Here is a 19850-nt window from a genome sequence, read left to right as displayed (position 1 = left end):
TAGTATCATAGATGTGGAGCCAACAAATTTGCAGCGATTGTGTGACGCAATCATGTCGCTATTGTCCAAAATTTCAGAAAGGTTTCCAGTACCTTGTCGAAGCTAAAGGGGACAAAAGGGGGTCGCCCTGGAATTAGAAAGGTGTATCTAAAGGTATATTCAGGTTGACATTAATTTTACTTGTCCTAACAGAATTACTTTTATTTAACAAATTAAAGAGTTAAATGCAGTTTTAAGATGTTTGTGTTCTATGTTTTGTGAAACACTGTTATACACCACGTGTCACTTGGCAAGTGAAAGTAGCTATTCTCAGTATGTGTTATGTATAAATGTCAACTACACAATACCTTATTGTTTGACACCAGCCTGTGGTGGCCCCCCCAGCGTGGCTTGTAGCATCAGGCAGTCTCTGTTTCGTCTGCTGCAGAACAGTTATAGAGATGGAGATAGAGCACCTGCCCTCGTGCCTGAGCACTGTTCCCAGCAGCTTGCTAATGTCAACCTGCCTGATACGCACAGCAGGGTGGGGGCTCCAAGACAGCAGCAATTTTCCACTGTATGCGAATGAGACTGGAGAGCAATCTGCTGGTCTAAGAGCCTCATAATCAGCACATCATTATCAGGAGGGGGTTGGTGCATGGGGTGGCAGCGGAGGAGAGAGGAAATAAAGGGAGGGAGCAATGGATGACACAAAATGAGCCTGTGGTAGCAATGAGACATGGTATTACATACGGGGGGGAAATAGAGAATTTTAGAAGCATTAGAATAAAGGACAGTGAAGCAGATTCACAGCAAGACTATATAAAGCAGAGAGTACCACCTCTGTTTACACTTCAGCTGGGCTCTTTGAAAAGCAGCAGCGGGCTTTACTTAGCTCACCGTAGCTGGGATTTTCAGTTAGTGAGTATTAGTGCTGGTCTTCAAAACTCACAAAATCTAATGGGACACATACAGATATATTGTGACAGCTCTTTAAAGCTTACCTTGACCTGCATGCATTTTTCAGTGAGTTCAAAAGGAGCAAGGACAACAAAAGCTGATATCACAGCCCATATGTACTCTTCTCTGTTTCCAAAAGTGCCCACCATTTCTGTGTACTCAAACTTGCCTTTAATCCTTTGTCTGGTGATGGAGGAAGCATTCTGGTGGGCTGAGAATTCACAGATGGCAACAGCCTGCCATTCTTTTTGATCTCAGACTAATTCCTGAATCACATTTAATTAATTGCTCAGGTGTTTTTGTTAGCTATTTCTTGTGCTATTCTTTAACGCCTTGGCTGCTTTTAACCTCACCATCAAGCCAGATTTAACTGGGACCAATGCAAAGTAAAGAGATTTACTGAGCGGCACCCATACCACTTTTAGACTGTGACCCAGTTTATTCTTCCTGCTTGGCAGTAAAAAAGAAAACATCCAAACAGAGCTATTTGGAAAAAGCTTTAGTTGCCATCAGGTAGTTTTGTAATCCGTGCTTTAGGTTTTAATGTGTCAACAATCAATCATAGCTGTCCAAATAGAAATCCCCTACCGCTTTTTGCCGCAAGGTGGCAATAGCGCACAGAGCACTTGGCCTGGCAATACTTGGCTCGGGTTGGGTGCACTGCTATAGTCTATGTGATGGGCAATTCATTTAAAAAATGACTGTCCTGTCAGAGGCCTTCCTTAATGGCAAACTCTGAGCAGCATATGGGTCTTTTTTTCTTTTCAGTGTTTAAGATGCAAAGAAATCTTGTTAACCTATATTTAGTCTATTCCCACTGTCAACAGCTCATACACAAAAGCACACGTACAAGCGAGTTAGTGTGAAACCTTACTGCCTGCCACCGGTCGCTAAAGTGCCTTGCTTAAGGACAGCTGTAGTGAGAATTGAGGCTGTTTAGAAAACAAATAAACAAATACCTGTTTTTTTATGTTGTTGTTGTTTGTTTATTTTAGTTAGGAGGGGCTAAAAACTGTCCATTGTATCACAAGAACTTGGGAGGCTGTGTGCAGTTTCGTCAGTCCCGTCATTCCCTGTTATTTATTTCACTGCTCTCTGTGATATATTCAGAGGCTATTCGGAGCAGTAAGAAGATGATGTCAATACTCTGTCTCGCACACTTGACAGCCGAGCAAATTCAATTGGACTGACTCCGCCTTGCTCATGCGGGACTTGTCCACAGGCTTTTCATACTACCGCGTGCCTATCTGATGCACGCCTGGTGCTCTCTGACGAAGTCTCCCCGTTCTCCTCCAGTCACTCAACCTCATCACCAGTGAGGAGCATTCTGACGCACAGGACCAACGGCAAACAGGACTCTTCCCGGGAGTGTGTGCCCACGGAGCAACATGTTCCCAGCGTGGAGACGGGGAAACCGCACCGGGAGCTCGACGGTACCACTGCGGACCATGACTACAGCTGGACGGACTGAACCGGTGTGGGTGTCCTGCTGGGTTCTGCTGCTGACGACTTGTGTCCTCGGCGCCAAGGCGCAAGGTAAGACGCGCAAGTCAGTGGTTTTTATTCACACCGGACTGCTGCTGTTAATAAAAGCAAAGAAGCGCGCAGGAAAGTCTGTGGGAGATGTAGGTATGTGACTAATGTCAGTCAAACAAAAACTGTGGCAAAACTGTGTGCGTTTTCAGTTGAAAAAGTCACATTTGTTACAGGACAACCACACTTCAATTCGTCACTCGTTAAATTAATTGCTTCAGACAACGCGTAAACTGTCGGGGTTTCTTCTCCACAACGTACCCCCACTGTGACCACGGGGCCACTCGACTGCTCCAAACGCTCAAGGAGAACCGCCTGGCTTCTCAAAAAGAAAAAGAAAGAATAAAAAAGTCGCTAATATTTAGAGTGTAATGTAGATATGTTTTGTCTTTGTGTCATAATAGCTGAAAAACACCAGGTGTCTGACTTAATATTCATGTCATAACGTGTTGTATTCCATGCTATAACTGCTTTACAATGTATTATTTATAAGATTAAGCCTCATAAAATCAATCGGTCCTGAAAACCTCAGAACATTTCACCGTTGCTGAAGCTTGATCTTCCCCATCCGCCTATAGGTAGTTCAGCAGATGCTGTTATTAACGTGCATGAATATGGCTATGGGACAGTAATGCAAGGCCTTTGTTTGAAGGCTGTGCTGCTGTGCTATGCCTCTTTTGGTCCTTTGTAGTCTCCCACTTAGAGAGTGTGTGAAAGTAACGGGCTTGACGCAAAATGAATCCATTACAAAATATGTGGTGTTCATTTCTTCCTTGCACAGTTAAAGATGTAAGGAGGCAGGGAGACTATATCTGCACTAATTAAACAATTACTGTGAACTGGTATGACTTCTCACTTTACATCTGTTCGTGGATGTCCTCTTGGCCAGTGAGAAGATAATGAGATCTATAGTAAAAACTAAATAAAGACAGAAAATCAGAGAGAGCATTTCCACCTTGCTTTCTAATTTCACAAATGGAAAAGCCAGTTATCACAAGAACGGAAGATAAGTTTCTAAATAATAAAATGTACTTTGTGGGCTCACTTGACTTTGAATTTCATTAGTAATCTGAGTATATTTGTATTGAATCGTGTTTAACCTTACTGTTGGAATTCAAACACAGGATCTTTTTTTGGACAGCAGGTCTCGCAGAAAGATTAATGTTTGACATACAGAGCCGTGAAGAATTTACTTCTATAGATCCCAAAGGATGAAGAAAGTCTTGTTTTGGAAGTTAGTTCATATGAGAAGTGGCTCTCCTATGCGCGCGCCATCTTATAATCACAATGCTCAGTGAATCAAAGTGCTAAAAGCAGCATAATCCCTTTGCTTGTTTGTCTTTGAACAGGTCGCATTGCTCTAAAGTGCTTCCAACCTTATCTGAAAAGAGTCTCAGGCGTCTCTTATTATGCAGAGCACAGTTCCTCTAACAGTTATTAGCATCCTTTTCTCAAACTAACATGCCTGGAGTCTGTGAGGATCTGTTGAGCGCTTCTAGGCTACTTGACAGGGCCATACCTTTTCTCCCCAAATGGACCTTTTTCTCATCTTTGCTGTTGGTATTCTGGCCCCTTGAATGTTCCCGGGTGTGCATTAGCATTGGTGAGAGATTCACTCTTCAGTCTGCCTACTCTTTCAATTGAGAAGGGCCTCCTCTATTGCGCACAATTGCTGCTTTTGGTTCTTTAGTGAAGATGCAGTCGCAGTCTTTGCAGGGGGTCATCTCAGCATCCAGAGAGGTCTTGTTTTTCTGAAGCTGGAAGCAGATCTCCTCCTCATGGGGAATCCTTGTTTGCAAATGAGTGGCAGTGCAACAGTGCCTCTGGATAAAGTTAGACATGCTGTAGTCATTCCCTGAGAGGGGAGAACCTCTGAGGATGTCATAAATTAGGTGACATAGATGCACGTGCTTTTCCCCAGGGAGCCATAGGTGGTGTGAACTTGTTTTTCAGCAAGTTCCTAGCAAGGCTCCAGCTGTGTTATAAAAGCTGGTTGCTTCAGTGCACAAGAGGATACATGATAGATCCATGGGGGAACCTTTCTACAGGCTGCTCTCAGCAAGCCATTTTAAGACTCATTTAGAGCCCCTCATCAAAATACCAAGTAAATTGATGTGAGTTTTTGTCTTCCCCTCTGTATCTCCTCATTTTCTCCTCAAAGCCCCTTCTGCTGAAATCTTTCTTGCAAGTGATTGTGTTTTTTATGTGCATCTTGTCGTGCATTTGTAAAAGTGTGTGTGTGCGTGTGTATGCTTAGTGGTGCTCATGTTCCTGTCTATTGAGCTTTAATCTAGATAGCAGCATTGACATTCTGCCAACCGGCAGCTGCTATAATTTTCTGGACGTACGTTATTATGCAGCTTGACAGCTGTCAGCCATTTCCAAATCTTTAAATCTTATGATAATCCACCATGCTTACAAAAAAAGCGTTTGTTTAAAACACTCTGAATCCTCGTGTGATTAAAACTCCCTGCTCTAATGCGGGCACCAGATCATAATTCATCTACATCAGTGACACACAACTACGCATGCATGCATGCAAAGTGCATCCACAGAAAGATACAAAAATCTATATGTACAAGATTACACAACTCCATCAAGAGAAATATAATACAGTTTTAATGGAATCAAAGTCATCTTCCCACAAAGACGGATGACAGACCTGTTCGTCTGCACCCACACATACAACCCTCCATCACAAATAATAGAAAGCTCAATCTGTTTCGCATGTAGCTCCATAACAGTAGACCTGCATAGTCCCATTGTTTCGACATTGGCCTCTGGCATCTGATTTTGTGATATGACAATAGATCATGAGATCTATCGGTGACAAAATCACAGCATATTCCAAAACCTGAAGCTCTTTGGATTGTGTTGGGAGTCCTATATGTGGCTTGGTGATTTGGGAGTGCTGTAACTTCTCAGCTGCCATTGCATAATTGCACAGTGTACATATTTATGACATATGTATCTCCCTGTTTGGTGAAATGCAGTTAATTAAACATGTTGACTGCTCCTGAGAGCTAACAGCTGCTGAAATTTGGACTAAATGCTTGTTTACTTCTCAATTTGGCTCATGCCAGGAGAGACCTGCTAGTGGCTTGCACAGCCTCAGGTGAAATGTGGCGGCAGCCTTACGACTTCCAAATCAAACAGCTGCCTTTTTTTTCTTGCCTTCATCTCTGTTTTTTGTTTTTTGTTTTTTTGGGTGGGGGTGCTTTTTGTTTCTGTTGCCACAGGAGGCTTTATCCTCCAAGATAGAACATATCACAGCTTAACTGGGGGGGGGGGGGGGGGGGGGGGCTGAAATGGTGCTTTCGAATGACTGAATGAAAAAGACAGACTTTTTTCCTTCTAAATTAAGGGTAATATTTTCCCCCAAAAAAGAAAAAAAGGAAATACAAATGCCTCAAATGGGTTTAAGTGTGACAAATGATTACAATCAAGTTTATTGTTGAAGAACAATGGGGCTGTTGTGCTGTCAACGCTTTTTAGCTTCAGGAAGCCTTTAATTGGCTCAGTCGAGCAGCAAAACTGTGTTTATAGTTCATAAAGGAAATGTAATCAAATTAACTTGTACTGCAGGGTTTTGGCATTCGCCCCTTGCCCAGTAATTGCCATTTGCCCAAAGGGCTATGGAAATGGCTATTTGCATGCAGGAAATAGTCTTATCTCCTTCCATGTGTGTGCTATGCTGATGTCTGCCTATCAGCATAGCAGAAATCAATACTTTCTATGAAGAATGAAGGTTTTTGGGTTTTTTTGCTTTTTTTTGCTTTGTGAATGTTTGGGACTTAGTGTGAGCCTGAGAATACAAGATGTGGAAGAACCTGTGGGATCTTCACTCAACAAAATTGTGTTATCCAGATTGATTCGTTACCCACAGAGAGTCCTTCTTGTCTTACTGAGTCAAAAATACAGTTTGGGCAAGGTATAGGGTACTCAAATTAAATTTTTCAATAATAACGGCATTGATCTGGAGGCAAGCTCTTCTTTTGGGGCCCATTTTAATCACATAGCTGAGAGTAGTTTCACTTCCATGTCTCCTTGTTTACAAATGAGACTTGGAGGGTGGAGTGCTGCAGGGGAAAACAGGCAAATTCTTCACATATTAATTCTCCTGGCTAAACGTCTAATCAATTTGACACAAGGCTGAAAGGCACCTCAACTATCAACAACAACAACAAAAAATGTCTCAAAAAAGGCCCTGAGCTGGGACGTAAGCTCAAAGAGGATGTGACCTTGAATGCTAAAGGGAGGGGAATGTGAAGGGGCACTTTTTGGTTAATTTGTGTAATATCATTTTGAAAAGGCAGCAGGATGTTGTGCATGCGTCTTCATCAAAGTATTATTGTAAGGAGCCATATGAAAGCCTTTAAAATTGTGTCAATACTTTTGTCCAGGGAAAAGAGAGATTGTACTTACCGACTATTCTTGGACCATACATCTGCCTTCAAGCCCCCAAGCTGTTCCATGTAAACATTTAAACAACACAAAGGCAACTCAAGGAAAACCATGGTGAGAAACAATGCTTTTTACAGCATAATGTGCTCACTGAATCTCTGCTCTCATCCAGCGTGCCCCTCCTGGGGACTGGTGAGTGTATTCTTGTGTTGTGAATAAAATGGCAAAAGAGACAAAGACATAGAGAAATGGAGGAAAAAAACTGTGGCGAGGCGGGGGTGGCGGGTACATTTTTTTCCTCCTGTCCTCATAAAAACAACTGGCGGTACAAGTATCTATTTTCTGTGTCCGTTCACATGAACGACTTCACATCTTGACATTCTGCTCCATTCTTGTCCTGACTTCAAACCAAGCCAATAACGGCGCTACTACCAGCTGTGAGTCCCTGCAGTAAGTGATGACATGAATAGGCACGCCGATATTGCTGTTAAACTTGGTACAGACACCCAGAGTCTGCTGAACAACAAGCTCCTCAACATATGAAGCTAAAGAGGTCCGAAAGAGTGTGTATATTCCTGTCTTTGCTTCCAGTGCATTTTTTTGTTTCCAATGAAAGCTGTGTTTTTCAGGTGATATAGGCACCTTTCCTTTTATTCTTCTTGCTTCTTGCTTCGACCATGTATGAATGCAGGGTCAGTTGGTAGCTTTTAAGATTAGGCGCTACTACGTTTTTGTTTTTGATAAAGCGTATCCTCCCTAAGTTACACTACAGTAGGTCTAGATTATTGGGGGATTCCCATGATGCATTGAGTGTTTCTTTTTCACTCACCTTTTCCCACTCTCTGTGTTTATACACCACTTTGCATTTAATCATTAGTTATTATTAATCTCTGGCTCTTTTCCGGAGGGGCAAATGGCTTCCCCTCCCTGAGTCTGACTCTGCTGGAGGTTTTTCCTGTTAAAAGGGAGTTTTTCTTTCCCACTGTCGACAAGGAGTTGGGGGGTGTCATTTGATTGTTGGAATTTTCTTTGTATTATTGTAGGGTCTTTACTTTGCAATATGAAGTGCTTTGAGGCAGCTGCTTTTGTGACTTGGGGCTATATAAATAAAAGTGAATTGAACTGGTTGGGCAGACTAGTCCAAGGCAAGGTTTTGTCTGTAAAGAAGGAGTCTCAGTGTTCCCCAATCGCAGGGCTGAGTTTGCTGCTCTGCTTCGCAGCAGTCTTACCAGACCCACTGGTGGGCTGAGAAAATGTATCTTCATGCCTTGTGCTCATTATTGATTAGGGCCAGAGCTGCTCCTCATTCGCCATTGTCCCGTTCTTTGACACATGGGATTTCACTTTGTGGCTGATTTTTCTTTTTTTCTTACACCTGCCATTTTGCACTTCTCCAAGATAGTAGGGAGCTCAACATCAGGTCCTCCCCCCTCCCCCCCCTCTCATGTCATGGCTTGACAGTACTCCACCTTCACTAAAAAACAAATGGTGTGCTAGAGAGTATCTCTCTTGCATCAGGGGTATCATTGCAGATGTTAAAGCATGGAACAGCCAAAGGCATCAACTGAGATAAATCTACAGAAACTCATACCTACCATCACATCCAGCAGAGCTTTTGTGTTTGCTGATAAGGAATTCTGAGCTGGTAGGCATGGCAGAGTGGAGCAGGTTGTCATTGTAGTATGACGGCACTTTAATGTACATATATCTTTGATCGGCGTCCTTGCCTGTGACATCAGCAGAGTGTCTCATAAGAAGTGTGATGGTGACAGGCACTGACAGTGGTACTGCTGGCTTCTTCTCTATGGCTTGTGTCACATCTGGATTCTCTTTTCTTGGCCCCTCAGTACAAGCCACAAAAGCGCTTCAGGTGCAAGACTAAAAGCATAAGAAGGGGTTCAACTTCAGATGAAAGCTGAGACAAATGCTGTTTACTCCTTTTAAGGAAGGTTGCATGTAGGTAGATATAGTCACACCTAAAATACAAACTTCAACGTGATCAAGTCCTGGATAAATATGTTTTTTCTGCCATTTTTCCTGAATGTATTAAGTGATATTGTGTTTGACCATGTCCTTGATCATTGCTTTTTCATTTATCTGCCAAGGCAAGCAATGCCTGGTAAAACCTTACAGTACTTAATCAAAATACACACAATGAACAAAGCCTCCGGAAAAAAAGGTGGCCTGAGAGTTTGACTGTGTGAATGATACAAATTATGCAAGTGTACCGTACATACAAAATCAATACAGTCTGGCAGCTCCTATTGAAATTGGCAAATTGAGAAACTTGTGGTATTCATTCTTTTACATGCTTACAGGATTAATGGGCGCAGAGCCATGGAGAGCCAGTGTTTGACAATGAAGCATGAATCTGCCAATACGCAAATCGAGTTGGCCATGTGTTTCTGCCTGGAATGATTTAGGATCAGTTTGGGAGAGCTCCTCAGAGGTTAAGTGGGAAGTCTGTGGTGCACTGCACCTCTAAAAGCAACCAATACTGACAAGGATGAAAGAGATCCTGCGTAGATACATTTGCCTATTTATTTTAATTTCAAAGGCAGCTTGAAAGAGGAATCCAATAAAGTGTCTTTATTGCTTTAATGCATGTTAGCAGATGCACAAGCATGCACACGGCAAAAGTGTGCAAGTATGCTAATAACCAAACACATTTCCTTATTCAAACACATGCATTGACACAAATACATGTAGATTGTTTCATTATCGCTAAATAGAGCTTTCTCAAAAGACCAGTATTTGAATGCTACTTTCGGCACAACTAATGAAAGTGGGGCACAGCCATGGTGTCTCGTGTGAATAGACAAAATCAGAATCAGCTTTTTCAGTGTGAGGCGTCATGTTCTGATGGTCCTCTGTGCAAAATACTTTCCAATTTAACCTGTCTCATTGCCATGTCGCAGTCACTGCCAGCTGCAGTGAGGTGGAGGAGAAAGAGGAACAGAGAGAGAAATGAATATTACTAAGGATGTTGATGCTGGGTGGGGTATTGATGGAGGAAAGAAAGGAGAGCGCTGCATCAGTGGGGCAGAGATTGCTGTGGTGTACAGTAGCACAAATCCTAAATTCTGTGCAGATCCGACGGTAGCTAGGAAACAGCTGACAGTAAAATGGGGGGATCAAAGGGATTAGTGTGCCCAGTTTGAGCCCAAACAGTAACCCTTCCACTTCTCCTACTGCCAGCCTTTTTATACATTTACTGTTGTATTTCAGCACTTTACTCGGCTGATTAGACACAACCAATTTCTGGTTATCCCCCATGAGTCTAATTTTTTAATTTGGAATCACCCTTTTACACACTCTTTAGGTTTTGCGTACTCTCACAGACAGCTAATATTTATGAAAAGGTCACGGTTTCAATTTTAGATGAGGAGCAGGCTGAATGGACTCTTGCACATGCATGCACATGCACATCCGTAGACATAAACACACAAACAGAAAGAGGCTACACTAAAATACAAATGCCTACACGCAAGTAATCCAGACAAAACAAAGACATTGCATCTGAAGGAAAAGGATGCACATGTCAGACGCAATCAGTGCTGCCTTTTGTGATCTGAGTGAGATTTCCTGTCACTGGGGCTTGAGACGCAGCCTGTTTAATTCTGCAGGGGACTACCATATCCCAGATGCCTCGGTCACTGTCTCCTCTTGTCTCAAAGCCAGAGTGAAGTAGCTAAACAAATGGGCCCCAGTGTGCCCTATTGGGGACATGCACTGTACTGCACCAGCAGGTCTTCTGACAAAATTGGACGTCTGTCTCTACACTGGAGACTCTGCAACCTCTTGTATGCACTATGGGCTGAGACAGAGCTTCACTCAAGAGAGTAAAGCCAAATCAGATTTGCATCACATACGACACATATGATAGCTCAAAACTGATTTGTGATGCCCGAATTAACCGAAAGCATTACTGCAGCAACAAAAGAAGGGCTGGCTATTGTTGTCCCTCTTAGTGAGTAGATTGTACACGTGGAGGCCTCGGGCTACATTTCCACATCACTGTCCCCAAATCTTTTGTCAAACTGCTGGTCAAGCTGTTTGAATTTGTAAGTGGTGGTGGGGTGGGTGTGCTTTCAAAGAATAACTTCCTCATTCGGTGAAAAAAATGTTTGAGCACATATTTTATTGTAACAATACTGGACATGCTCCTTGCCTGTGGCACCTACAAAAATGGGGAAGTCAGCTGGATTGTATCAGTTAAATGAAGTTGCTCTGGCCAACATGGAATTCAGTAAGTAGTCTTGATTTCCATTTCTGTGATCACTCAAGGGGTTGTCATTATTAGATTACAGTGAGCAAATTGTGAGAAGAAATGACCAGTCAAAAATGTGTTCTCTTAGTCTTTGTTACACCAATCTCCAGATGCTTTAGAATGAATATGCTTGCTCTGTTAGGGGAGGAAAGCTGCAACTTAATTGTCAAGCAAAGAAACAGAAAGGAACAAAGGTAGTGTAACAATAGGTTTGCATGATACATGAGTACAGGATGTAGAGCTGCTAGAACCGTATCCATCACTGTTGCACAGCAAGTACCTTTCTGCTTTTATGTTCCTTTGTGGGCTTTGCTCTTGATGTTCCAATTTTATTACTGAATGTTGCTTTATTACTGTGTATGTTAAAGTGGACCTAGTCTTGGCCTTACTGCATTAGTGAGAAATAGGGAAAAAGGAAAAAAAAGACATGATAAGGGAAACTACAGAGGGAACATTTACCCTACCAGCCTTCTTGCAAACAGACTGCAGAGCTGACATATGCAAACTCAAAGGGTGGCGGTGTTTAAAAGCTTTAATCACACCACTGCTCAGAGCCCAATGTGGCGTTCCTCGCTGCATCATTGAAAGCCTGTTTTATTTATGTTGTCCAGAGTGAAGTACAGTGGAGTAATGGGGGGTGTGGGGGGATGGGTGTGGGGGGGGGGGGGGGGGGGGTGCATTGTGCTGTTGATTTAAAGCAAGGTGGAGCAGAAACAATGGCCATGAAAAAAACATGGCAAGGCTGTGAGAAGCAGCCCACTTCCATCACTTAGGAATGCACAGTGCCCATAATGGTGCAAGAAAAAAATGCATGGGCGGCATACAGAAGAGCATCCGCAAATGAGTCTTCATGTAAACTTTATTTTATTTCAAAAAGTACAGTCGTGTCGGTCTAACCGGGAGAGCCGATTTTCCCAGCTAGTGCAGCGAAGGATCATGCGCTCATCATGTGCCCTATGTGGCGCATACAAGCCAATCAAGCCAAAGTGTGGAGTCTTTGAGCAAGCGTTTGAAGTTTTGTGCGAGCCTAATGCCTAATTGCTCTCATTAGCAGCCAGCGTTCACACAGTTATTCTGCACAATTAACCGGCTGCCACAAAGATGTCATGACGCAGAATATTGCGGTGGGTCAAGGGGAAAAAAAGGCTGTAATTAATTCTCACTTAAATTAATGATTTCATATTTCAAAGGCTTTTACAATAGCATTTTTTGGTGTGATTCCCTGAGGGAAAACCACTGAGTGGTTTTTTTTTGTGTCATCTGGAAGTGAGGAAGTGTGCATAGGTGATGGAAATCAGTAGCCATTGTTGTTTGACAGTAGGCACCTTTGCAGTGATTGCCTGTGTTATTAATTTGTGCGATGAGAGGAGGCAGGCTCCTCCAGCCTCTGATGGTTACGCACCGCATAGAACTGCTGCTATGAATGACACTCAGGACTAATGAATATGAATACATTTATAAAAATAGGCACAGGCTCCCCTCTCATTGCAGATTGGGAGTGACAGTCACATTGGCTGGGCATGGTTGATGAGAGAGGGAACCGGTGCCCCTGGAGATGGAAGATGTTGCAGGGATCAGACAAACAGCCACACACACACACACACACACACAGGTGAATGCCCCGGCATGATCATACTTAAAAAGGCTCCAACATTTAAGAAAGACACGCTTGTCATTTCATTGTTATTTCACGATAGTGTTTACTCACTGGATGCAAACAAACCCATGTATCAAGCATCTCTCTACCTCGCTGTTATATCACTGAAATTATAATTATCACAGCATCCATCATAGCTTATGCCTCCATTTGTGCACGATGTCACTGCACAAAAGATCGGTTAATATTATGTGTGAAATATTGAGCAGTTGGGAGGCTTGAAAGAGGATTTCTTTTACTTTTGAAAATCCACAGGTGTTGCATTGTTAGCTTGTGATTTATGCTGCACAAACAACACATTTACATTGCCTGTCAACCAACTTATAGATTATATCCTGTGGAAACAAAGTGCAGCAATTTATTGTCATTACTGCACGATTCATTTCTTTGAGATTGACTTTGGGGACATGAAGATATGTTAATTTATCTCTCTGTGGTTTGGCATTTAAGCACAGTCATTACCGTACATGCCCATTAATAATGAACCATATTGCATCCAGTATATAAAGCAAGGAGAAAGGCTTTCAGTTCTGCACTTGGCTTTTTTGCTGCAGCTGCTTGAAGCAGATTTTTTTTTAATTCTCAGTATGAAATGTATTTTATTTTTCTTTTCATCACTATCAAAAGCTCTGTCTGTCAGTCTTCCCATCCTAAACACATAAGAGAAACTGAATAGTGTGTGCTTCCCTTTACACAGATGAGAGGTATGACAAACAAGGATATGCAAATGCTTTCATCTGTTTCACTTGGTTGGCAACTATTTTAATTGATTAATTGAAGATGTTTATTTGATTGGTTGCGGCTTAATAATTCAAGATGTTATCTGTCAAGCTGTTCAATTTAGATGCAACAGCGTGACTGTTTCCCCCTCATCAATAAGAGTTAATGTCCTTATTTTTTTCCATTTTTGAAGCACAGGCAGAACCGATTCCTCAAAGATTTGTGAAGGACTTTGATTGAGATAAGTAGGATATTCATTGCCATTGACAGACGTAACCTTGGTGAGTGTTCTTCGGCAAGCACTTGAGGAGCATGGCAGGCTTTCAGTGTCGGACACTGGGCATGACTGACACCATGGTGCTAACCTTGGGCCAGGTTCCTGTAGAGAAGTGGTTCAGTATTTAAGGCCCAGAAAAAACTCATTGAGCAACTGACTTAACTGGGTTAGACTGCACCAATGGATGCAAGCCATCAAGTTGAACTAATTAACAGCCAAAACAACCTTGGGAGCTGCAAACAACAGTGTAATTGCAGCATTTGCTCACCCTTCTACATTCATTCCCCAAATATTTTCTGCTGTATGTTTTAGGTGTTGTGCTACTCAGTTCATTCCTTTTTGCTCTTGAGCAACAGTTACTTCTTTCTGTTTCTCTCTCATCAGCTGAAATAAGGTTAGAAGTTCTTTTTCATCACATTCTTTCTGCTGAAAATTGGAGGATCATAACAGAAAGAAGAAAAAAAACAATATCTGTTGTCCCAGAAAAAAAACCACACACATTGGTTTGCAGGGTTGTAAAGAGAGCGAAGAAAAGAGCAGATGCAAAACCAATCTTAGAGAAATGCTCATCACTTAGGATGCCTACAACGACTCTGCTTATTGGGGCGACTCACTTATTTACTTGTTATTTCTATGTCGGCATGTCTGTGTTGATGGTACTGCCCTAGAAAGTGAATGTTTGTGCTTCTGAAACATGTTCACATAAATCAAAAACAGCAAAAAAGGAATTACTCAAAAGGGAGACTCATCAAATTCTGTCAGATTTGAACTCTCATACCACTGAGCCCCAGGGATTCTGTTTGATTTCCTCTCGATTCAGCAATGCTGCGATTTTCTTCTGAGGGTAGTTTGGCGTGAGCTGCTACTGGGGGTCAGGGGCCAATTCAGCCTTATTGAATAATAAATAAATAGAAATGTGTTCCGGTCGTAGCTGATCCCTGTTGTTTCTTCTCCTCTCGCTTCCCTGGGCGGATAGACAGCAGCTGGAGCCTTGTATTCTCTGTAATGGCCTGTATATATGCAGGGTTTCATATTTCAATCACCAGCACGGCAGTAGAAATTGGTGCTTTAGGATGAAGTTGAAATTGGAAAGTGGCTATCGTGTCTGCATGAGGAAACACATTTGAATCCCAGTGGAGAAGGTGCTTGGCAGCTGCATCTGGAACACAAGCGGACAAGTTCTTAGCATGGGGAGTTTAAGGTGGAGCCACAAGTGCTTCGGTTCCTCGCAAGCCATAGAAAAATCTTTTTTTTTTTTTTTTTTTTTTTTTTTTTAAAAATGACATCAGAAACAGCAGTATGCGACATTACGTGATGGCAGAGCTTCAGTTCATCCTTTGTCATTTTTTTTTTTTTTTTTTTTTTTTTAATAAATAGGACAGGGGGAATGAATGAGAGAGAGAGGGGGAGAGAAAGAAAGAAAACCAAAGGGGAGAAGAGACGGTGAGAAGGGGGGGGAAGAGAGAGAAAAAAAAAAAGAACTCCTGGGTCACCTGTATGGAGAAAAAAAAAAAACAAACAAAAAAAACAAACAGAGGAGACAGCAAACAACAAAGAGCAACATAATAATAGAGAAAACAAAGCACCATCACAATAAACTAGCTAGTCATAGATATCAGTATTTACTAAGTAATAAATGATATTGTGCAGCACGCAAGACAGACAGCGCACAGTGTGCTTTGAGGCAGCAGCCAAGAAAGCTTTAGTCCGCGTCTGTGAATACCCATGTGTGCATACCTGTGTGGATCAGCATGCTTGCATTCCAAAGGTTTCTCCATGTAATGATCTGCTAGGGAGTGTGGGGGGGCCACAGCCCCGTCCTCCAGGGTGTGAAGCGGGTATGGAGGAGATCAAAACTCCAGACATCCAGAGGCCCCCAGAACACAAGAGACCATGGAAGACCAACAGAGGGGCAGCTGCGCCACTGTTCCAGTAAGAGCTGAGGAGAGTCCCAGATGAGGGCTCGCCCAGCAGCCGCGGAGCAGAAGTCAGGGGGAGTTGCAGTGACGCGCCCGTGAGCTCCGCCGGCCCCCAGCTGTGCCTGAGTGACCGAGCCCCAGGCCGAGAGGCCGGGGGCACCCCACCTCCAAAGGGGCCCGAGCGAGCCCCAGGCCCCAGGCCCCGACAAGCGGCCGCCAAGGAGTGAGCCGGTGTGTACCCGGACGCCCACCCCCAGACACAAAGAACCACCAACACACCGACACCTGAGGGAGTCCGCCACCGGCAGGGGAAGTGGTGGTGGGTGGAGATAGGCCTCCAAACCTTGGAGGGCCTGAGGTGTCCCCAGAGAGGTGGCGTCTGATACCCAACCTGACATATAGACACAGACATACAGGCACACACAGACACAAACATCCATTCCCACCCTCATGCTCTCATATGCACTCACTCCACACTCAACCAACGTGGAGACAGACATAAAGAGACGCTGTACACACGATCACACTCCCCAAGCGTACTCTACAAACCGGGTCACTGAAAAATCATTTTTCAGTGGAGATTGCTTCAGGGACACGTGATTTGAGGAAGTCTTTCATAATAGCACCATAATCAGTGATTCATCATTCAAAATGTTATTAAGCCATAAGTGATGTATTAGATTCTGATGATGTAGATGTACAATCACACCGTTAAATGCCACAGAGCTGTCTGTTCATGGCAATAAGATACATGTATTAATTTGTGCTTTAAATTTATTGGCTATAAAGTCATGTATGGAATGCTATGTGCATTCAAGAGATTTTAGTAGTTGTGCTGTGGCACCATCTGAAGAGATTTACCTTTTGCTGTCACTTATTTCTGTTCCTCACACACTCTCCTCTCTGCTACATTAACTGAATATTCATTATGTGGCTAATAGTGGAGCCTTTGAAGAGGAATGATCATATTTAATTTTCTCGCCTGAGAAGGAACAAGTCAGTGAGGAGAGAGCGTAGGAGAAGAGTGTATGGGAAAGATAAAGGCGAGGGAGAAGGAGAATTAGATCAAGCGATGAATGGAGCAGCACTGGGGCATTGAGTTTGGGACATATGGAGGGAGGTGAGATGAGTCTACAGATTACAATATGATTATGTCACTCTACCTGCCTGCATTAAATTGACCTACACCTGCATCTCATAACTTTCCTAACTCTTAATGCAAGTAGAGTGTATCAGGGTGCATTATTCTCTCACCTACAAGAGTCCCCTTGGAAGAAGGGGATCTTTCTCCTTTACTTTTTTTCTTTTACTCTTTGCAAGAGACGGATCAGATTATGAGAGGGGGGAAAAAAACCTCAACCAGTGGCCGCAGTGGTATTTCTTCGCTCCAGCAGCTTCGGTCCCCGGCTGTGTTTATCGCTTTATCGATTACCATCACAAGGCAGTAATTTGCCAGGACTTGCAGGGACATGATTAAAGATCCGCTAGCGATGCATGGTGGTGCCAGGGTGTCATGTTGATGAACACATGCTGACATACATACACGCGTACACACACACACACACACACACACACACACTACTACATTGGTAAGCAGAGAGTACTTGAAGGAGGAGGTGTAGGGTGCATTGCTGTCATAGACATCAATGGCTTTAAATCTCCTGAGCTAACCTTTTAATGCTCTCAGATCCTTATGGCTGGCTGGATAATTGATTGTGTTTGGTCTAATGGGATTAAGAGGCAGTAGTGGCCTTGGGCTGGACATAGTGGCAGTGATGGCAGCGTTGGTAGTGGATTGGAAGATGCTAGATAGGGGCATATAAAGTGAATGAAGTGTGGATGGAATTGAGGGAGCGATATCCTTCGAAGAGTGAGCATGTGAGGAAGAGAGGGAGACAGAAAGAGAGTGAGACAAAGAGGGGCAGGATGGAGACAGAAAAGCATCACTTTTGAAAAGGATTAAGAGAACAGAGAATAAAAAAACAGGGTGTATAGATAGCTGCAGGTTTGCTTCTCAGTCCATCCCTAATTAGCTGTACGAGAAAACCAGGGAGCTGATGGTATCCCCAAGTGAAAAGCTTGTTAGCGTAAGAGATGCTATCTGCTGGCTATTGGTTTTGGCTGTGTTTTGCTCACTGGGTGACTCACTGGGTCTACGCTGTTCAGCAAGATGAAAGCAATGGGAAAATAAGAGCCAAGGTGGTGAGACCCATCCCCCTCTTATCACCTGGGACAAAGCCTGTCCCATCCTAACATATCAACAGCACTGTGCTTTCGCTTCATCCTTTACACCAGAGCTTGTTGGAGTGTGTCAGTTTGCTAGCCCCCTCTTTCTACTCTGAATTATTTTTAACTTTCCTTCACACTTGGGATGAGATAAAAGCACAAGTTTGTGTGGGAGAGTAGTCAGGGATGAGGCTGCAGTTAGTAAATTTTTGCTGGAGTTCTCCCTGACTTGTCGCTCAGTATATTGCAGCTGTTGTACTGTGTGTGGCCATATCATGAGCGCACATTAAGCAGCACGAAGCTGTCATCAGTGGGTTCATTTTTTCTTAAATACCTACCCTGTCTCTAGTACAAAACACGTGCGTCACCTCTTTCAAACTATGGCACATATACGTCAAGGCAGAACCTCACAGTAAAAAGGTTAACGGGGTCTGCCATTGCTGGATTGTTGGATCTATTCATAAGTCCAGCCAGCCAGACCATGCAACAGATCCAGGTTTTGTCTCCAGTGAATAGAGAGGCCGCTGCAGCCCACCGGCCCTTTATAGTGGGCCAGATTTCCACTTGGGCTCGGAATATGCCAGGTCAGGATAAATGTTGCCATTTTTACCAGCTTCCTCTGGCACGAGTAGTAATGCTGAAATGTGTCATTGTGTGCACGTGTCTATGTGTATGTCGGTGACAGTACAAGTGTTAGTTAATGAGAGGCAAACAGAGAGTGGAGAGCACAGCAGAGAACAAAGGGAGGGTATGAGAAAAGACAGATGATAAATCTGGTGTGCATAGAGTAGGCTGTATGTGTCTGCTCATGTTCTGGTAGGAATAAGAGAGATTATGAGTAACTGCACAGCACATGAAAAATCACCCTGCATGTTTGTGAGTTAGAGAAAATGTGTCACTCTGACCTGGCTCTGTGCTTATTCTTGTCAAGGAGACGACAGGTGATGGGTTGCTATGGTTACCCTGAGTAGGGGTAGGGTTGGAATGAGTGTTTTTTTGTGCGATGCCCTCACAATTTCACGGTAAGAACTTTTTTTTACGCCTCACATGTTCTAGTTTTGTTTAGGTGATAAGGTGATATTGTAGCGCCATATGGGTGCAGCAGGTGTTACTAGTAGGTGTGTGCCAGTCTGTGCACATAGTGGGTGTTAGAAAGAGCTATCAGTCAGACCCTTTCTCGCTCCATAGAGACTTCCCAGAGAGCTGTGTTGCCCCTACAAGGGCCAGATGCTGCCTTGGTGAGCTCTGCTGCCCTCTTTCCTCTCTTCCCTCATTCCGCAGCCTGTTTCCCCCACAGCTCTAAATCTCTTTAATTCCATCATCTGTTGCCCATTGAGGGCAGCAATTTAGTCTTTACGCAGCATTTTAGTGTGCTATTAAAAAATCTGTGAGGTTGGTGGCCAGGCCCTCAAGCAGAGAGGTGGGCAGTCTTCAGTGTGTGTTTCTGCGCTCTAACCTCTGCACTGCTGTCTCCAGGGACACATTTAACCATAAAGATAGTATTGCAACAGCTCAGTCCGGACACATAGAATACATTACATCTCCTGCATCACCACTGCAGCCATGCCATGACTACAGTATGATTGTCTCCACATCATTCATGCATCCCGGTAACCACAGAGGCACGGCAAAAGTAGTTTTCAGGTGTTATTTTTCTTCTCTTTTGCATTTAATTGTCTTACATGTGTGAAAGTTAGTCACTGGACACAGTCTTTGAGCTCTATTATATGACATCTGACCTTAAACAAAATATGGGCAGGAAGGTTATAAGTATTGCTGCATGGATGCTAGTTTTATGCAATTTCCAACAATTCAGTGATTGGAAACGGTCTGTGCAGAGTTAATGACTTCCCTATCTCCCAGATGGAATGCAACACCCACACTCAAAACAATGACAGAACAATA

At 43.3% G+C, this 19850-nt stretch overlaps 1 protein-coding gene and 1 long non-coding RNA gene across 9 annotated transcripts in view; one reads left to right on the top strand and one right to left on the bottom strand.

The window, feature by feature from the left end:
- Nucleotides 1-1991: 1991 nt before the first annotated feature.
- LOC309705447 (protein sidekick-2-like) overlaps nucleotides 1992-19850 on the top strand; it is an 86997-nt gene continuing 69138 nt past the window's right edge. For 7 of the 8 annotated variants that reach the window (XM_082531275.1, XM_082531274.1, XM_082531272.1 and 4 more), the window contains exon 1: nucleotides 1992-2475. In XM_082531275.1, coding sequence (XP_082387401.1) covers nucleotides 2328-2475 — 148 coding nt within the window. In that variant the 5' untranslated portion in view covers nucleotides 1992-2327. The remainder of the gene's footprint in view (nucleotides 2476-19850) is intronic. The other variant, XM_082531276.1, reaches the window with a different exon arrangement.
- Nucleotides 15137-19850, bottom strand: part of LOC309705450 — a 93890-nt gene continuing 89176 nt past the window's right edge. Inside the window, exon 2 of the long non-coding RNA XR_014276552.1 lies at nucleotides 15137-15586. This is a non-coding gene — a long non-coding RNA (uncharacterized lncRNA). The remainder of the gene's footprint in view (nucleotides 15587-19850) is intronic.

The sequence above is a fragment of the Aulonocara stuartgranti genome, assembly GCF_965226115.1.
Source record: "Aulonocara stuartgranti genome assembly, chromosome: 4".
Classification (NCBI taxonomy): Eukaryota; Metazoa; Chordata; class Actinopteri; order Cichliformes; family Cichlidae; genus Aulonocara; species Aulonocara stuartgranti.
This window is presented reverse-complemented; position numbering and strand designations above follow the sequence as displayed.